We start from the raw sequence: 5,000 nt of genomic DNA, 5'->3' as shown, positions 1-5,000 counted from the left end.
TTCAACAGCATGCTGCCAGGTATCCACGGCCAAACCACTAGTTATCACCATGGTTACCACATTGGGTGTCCACAGCCATACCACTACAGTAGTTACCATATTGGGTGTCCATAGTTACCATATTGGGTGTCCATAGTTACCATATTGAGGTTGAGGTAACAGACACAAAAGTGATGTCAGATCTGGAGATCCATAATTAATATGTTGACCCATTCACCCTAACCGCATTTTTAATTTGTTTTGGAACAATTGGAAAGGAGAAGTGATATTGTCCATGTGTAGGCTAATGTGTGATGTGTGTGTGCTGCTTCATCCCTGTGTGTAAGGTTATCGGCATGTGTATCTGGATGGCGTGGAGGAAGCCTCCATCTTTGTTCATATTGCAGTCTCTGACATTAGTGGCAAGGCAAGTTTATCAAACGTAGTGAGACAGCAAAGTAGCACATAGGCAAATAAGTCTTGTAGCGCTGTAGCCAAGAAGCGCTGTAGCAAATTAGTCTTGTAGCGCTGTAGCAAAGTAGCGCTGTAGCAAATTAGTCTTGTAGCAAATTAGTCTTGTAGCAAAGTAGTGCTAACGCTAACCCTTTAACAAGTTATAAGCCGAACCCTAACATTTTACTTTTTTATTCTATAAACCAAACCCTAACATTTTACTTTTTTATTCTATAAGTCAAACCCTAACATTTTACTTTTTTATTCTATAAGCCAAACCCTAGCATTTTACTTTTTTATTCTATAAGCCGAGCCCTAACATTTTTCTGTAGCAGAGTAGTGCTAAAGATAGCCCTATAATAAGCTAATGGTAAAGTAGCACTGTAGCAAAATAGCACTAGCTATATCAATTCAATTCTGAATTTTGCACAAGCCTGGTATCAAGTAGACTAAAGCTGTAGCAATGTAGCGTTAATTATCCTAAGGTAACGCTGTAGCATTGTAGTGCTAACACTCACTCTAAGGTAACGCTGTAGCAATGTAGCGCTGTAGCAATGTAGTGCTAACACTCACCCTAAAATAGCTCCATAGCAATGTAGCACTAATTAACACTCACCCTTAGGTAACCCTATAGCAATGTAGCAGAGACCTTAAGCGTAGTGCTTTGACAATGTTAGCATGTAGCCATAACATTAGCAGGCCAGAGCTGTAATCCCATGGGAATAAATGTTAGCATGTAGCCGTAGCATTAGCTGTAATCACATGGGAATCAATGTTAGCATGTAGCCATAGCATTAGCATGCCAGTGCTGTAATCACATGGGAATCAATGTTAGCATGTAGCCATAGCATTAGCCTGCCAGTGCAGTAATCCTATGGGAATCAATGTTAGCATGTAACCATAGCATTAGCATGCCAGTGCTGTAATCCTATGGGAATCAATGTTAGCATGTAGCCATAGCATTAGCCTGCCAGTGCAGTAATCCTATGGGAATCAATGTTAGCATGTAGCCATAGCATTAGCCTGCCAGTGCAGTAATCCTATGGGAATCAATGTTAGCATGTAGCCATAGCATTAGCCTGCCAGTGCTGTAATCCTATGGGAATGATGATGTGTGCTGTGTTTGCAGAGCAAGGGCAACGCCATGAAGAAATTCCTGCACAAGGCGTCTCACGCCCCCGGCAACGTGGCCAAGGGGAAGAAGGTGTTGTCGGAGTCGTCCCTCTCCAAGCCCTTCTCAGACGACGACGTGAGCTCGCAGGGTAGCCGAGGGCCGTCTCTCTCCCGGGGCCCGCTTAGCGAGCCTCCGCGGCGCGCCCAAAGGGTCTACTTCCAGGAGCCGCTCGAGCGGCACAGGGGTGCGTACTGTGGACCCAGAACCAATCAGCTGTCTCAACCGGGCCAGCGAACTCACATGCTGGCAGGAAGTCGATTATTTAGTATAAAGGAACATGTTTTTAGGCCTGATGGAGCAGAACATGTTCTTAGGCCTGATGGGGCAGGTGTATAAAAGAACATGTTCTGAGGCCTGATGGAGCAGGTGTATAAAAGAACATGTTCTTAGGCCTGATGGAGCAGAACATGTTCTTAGGCCTGATGGGGCAGGTGTATAAAAGAACATGTTCTTAGGCCTGATGGGGCAGGTGTATAAAAGAACATGTTCTTAGTCCTGATGGAGCAGGTGTATAAAAGAACATGTTCTTAGTCCTGATGGAGCAGGTGTATAAAAGAACATGTTCTTAGGCCTGGTGGTGCAGGTGTATAAAAGAACATGTTCTTAGACCTGGCGGTGCAGGTGTAACGACTGTAACTAACTGATGGTCAGTTGACTTGGGTTTGGTTCCCGCTGTTTGTGTTGCCAGAAGTGATTCTGCCTGTAATCGCTGAACTACATAAAGAGTCTTGTCGTGAGTGGCTGTACATGTGGAGGAGTGTGAAGAGTGTGTGTGTGTGTGTGTGTGTGTGATCTCTTGTAGTAGTGTGTGTGTGTGTGTGTGTGTGTGTGTGTGTGTGTGTGTGTGTGTGTGTTTGTGTGTGTGTGTGATCTCTTGGTTGAGGGGAGAGTGCGAGTGAGCTGGCTGAGATTGGGTTTAGGCCCTAAACTTTAGGTCTGCTGAGAGGATTAGGTCTACTGAGAGTGAGCTGGTCCTGCTGAGATTGGGTTTAGGCCCTAAACTTTAGGTCTGCTGAGAGGATTAGGTCTACTGAGAGTGAGCTGGTCCTGCTCAGATTGGGTTTAGGCCCTAAACTTTAGGTCTGCTGAGAGGATTAGGTCTACTGAGAGTGAGCTGGTCCTGCTCAGATTGGGTTTAGGCCCTAAACTTTAGGTCTGCTGAGAGGATTAGGTCTACTGAGAGTGAGCTGGTCCTGCTGAGATTGGGTTTAGGCCCTAAACTTTAGGTCTGCTGAGAGGATTAGGTTTACTGAGAGTGAGCTTTTGTGTTCTGGTCCTCAGGCCCCCGGAGCCGCATGTCGTCGGAGGCGAGCTCCACCGGCGCCGACATCACCTACGGCTACATCAACTGGGGCAGCGAGGACACGTCGGAACCTGAGGTCCAGACGCCGCCCGTCCGGCCGCCCCGCCGCCAGTCCCTCAGCAAGCAGGAGAGCACGTCCTCAGAGCGCTCCGACGGCTCTCCGCAGGTCGTAGTGGAGGGTGCTGTTTTAGAACCAAAGGAACCTCCACCAAAACCTAGTCGTGATCCAGCATTCTTACAGTCATCAGAACTGCAGATGGACACCAAGCTTGAGATACCGGTGCCCATTCTACCAACGCCACAGAACAAGCGGAACCTAATGGTTCCTCATCCACTAGAACTTCCCCCACGGTTCCGACGACAGATGGCAATATTGGAACCAATAGACCAGGAACCAGAACCCAATACAGAAAACATTTCACAACCTTCACATCTTCTGAAGCCATCAGAACCTGATCTAGAGACCAGAGTTTTAGATTTGTTCGACCAGCCACCGGAACACAGGACTGACAATAGATTTTTTCAACGAATAGATGAAAACAGAGAACTTAAACCAGACACTAGAGTATTAGAACCAACAGGCCAACCCGTAGAAACTAGAACACTGCAACCAATAGATGAGCTATTAGAACTTGAAACAGGAGCTAGATCTTTAGAACCAACAGGTCAACCTCTGGATATCAGACATTTGCAACCAAAAGATGAGCCATCAGAACACAAACCAGACTCTGCTCTAGAACCTCGAGAGATAATAGCTTTAGAACCTCCAGAGATGCTAGCTTTAGAACCTTTAGATCAACTCCCAGAGAGCAGAACTTTAGAACCCATGAACCCACCACTAGAACCCAAACCTTTAGAACCTGTAGACCAAGTACTAGAACCTAAGGAGGCCGTAGAACAACTAAACCAACCACCAGAACCCAATCTGGCGGCTCGATTAGAACTGATCGATCAGGAAGCACCACTCCTTGCTGGGATGACAGCTGTGAAGCCTATAGAGCAGCCACTAGAACCCAGCCAGGCCCGGGTGCTGGACCCTGTGGATTTGTCCTGGCAGAACCAACCGAGCTGGGAAGAGGAGGCGGCACTTCCTCCGCCTCTAGAGCCCCAACCTGCAGTGGTTCCTCAGGTTCCTCTAGTGGCTCCTGCAGTGGTTCCTCAGGTTCCCCTGGTTCCTCCACGGGTTCCCCGAGTTCCTGTAGTGGCTCATGCAGTGGTTCCCCTGGTTCCTGCACTGGATCCCCAGGTTCCTCCAGTGGTTCCTGCAGTGGTTCCCCTGGTTCCTGCACTGGATCCCCAGGTTCCTCCAGTGGTTCCTGCAGTGGTTCCTGCAGCGGTTCCTCAGGTTCCCCCGGTTCCTGTGGCCCCTGTGAGGCAGGTGACGTTCCGTGAGCAGAGCACCCAGACGGACCCCATCCACATCCCGGCCGTGGTGCTCTACAACTCCCCCGAGCTGCTGCGCAAGAACCGCGCGCACCTGCACCTGCCCCCCGTCCCCGCCAGCCCGGTCCCCGTCAGGAGAGCTGTGGCCCGCAGAACCCCCCCCACCCCCACCCCCTCCCCCTCCGCCACCCCCGCCACCCCCGCCACCCCCTCCTTCACAGAGAGGCGCTCCAAAAGTGTTCCTCGGCAACGCCCCCAACCACCCGCCCCCCCAAACCCCCCCTCCCGCCCCCGCCCCACCCTGCAGTGGCAGCACTCGCTCCCGGAGCAGCGGATTGGCTACTGCTCCCCGCGCCTGCCCGCCACCAGCCTCAACAGCGCCGCCCTGCTGGCTGACCAGGACGACTCCAGCAGCGGGGGCAGCGGGGGCAGCGGGGGCAGCAGGGGCAGCCTGGACCTGAGCGCTCTGCCCTGTAAGGTGCCCGCGGGGCAGCACCCGCAGGTGGGCACGCTGCAGAGGGAGATGGACGCCCTGTTCCAGCAGAAGATCAGGGAGCTGCACTGCACCTCGCCTATGCTGTTCCGTGGTGAGAGAGAGAGTGTGTGTGTGTGTGTGTGTGTGTGTGAGAGAGAGTGTGTGTGTGTGTGTGTGTGTGTGTGAGAGATCAGGGAGCTGCACTGCACCTCGCCTATGCTGTTCCGTGGTGA

The 5,000-nt window shown here is 50.9% G+C and overlaps 1 protein-coding gene across 1 annotated transcript in view; it reads left to right on the top strand.

The window, feature by feature from the left end:
- Nucleotides 1-5,000, top strand: part of plch2b (phospholipase C, eta 2b) — a 33,117-nt gene that overhangs the window by 27,742 nt on the left and 375 nt on the right. The window contains exons 20-23 of the mRNA XM_062544879.1: nt 327-406; nt 1,562-1,790; nt 2,888-4,422; nt 4,600-4,879. Of these exons, the coding sequence (XP_062400863.1) occupies nt 327-406; nt 1,562-1,790; nt 2,888-4,422; nt 4,600-4,879 (2,124 nt within the window). The remainder of the gene's footprint in view (nt 1-326; nt 407-1,561; nt 1,791-2,887; nt 4,423-4,599; nt 4,880-5,000) is intronic.

Source organism: Sardina pilchardus, chromosome 9 (assembly GCF_963854185.1).
Source record: "Sardina pilchardus chromosome 9, fSarPil1.1, whole genome shotgun sequence".
Lineage (NCBI taxonomy): Eukaryota > Metazoa > Chordata > Actinopteri > Clupeiformes > Clupeidae > Sardina > Sardina pilchardus.
Note: the sequence above shows the minus strand (reverse complement) of the source record. Positions and strands in the feature narration are given on the sequence as shown.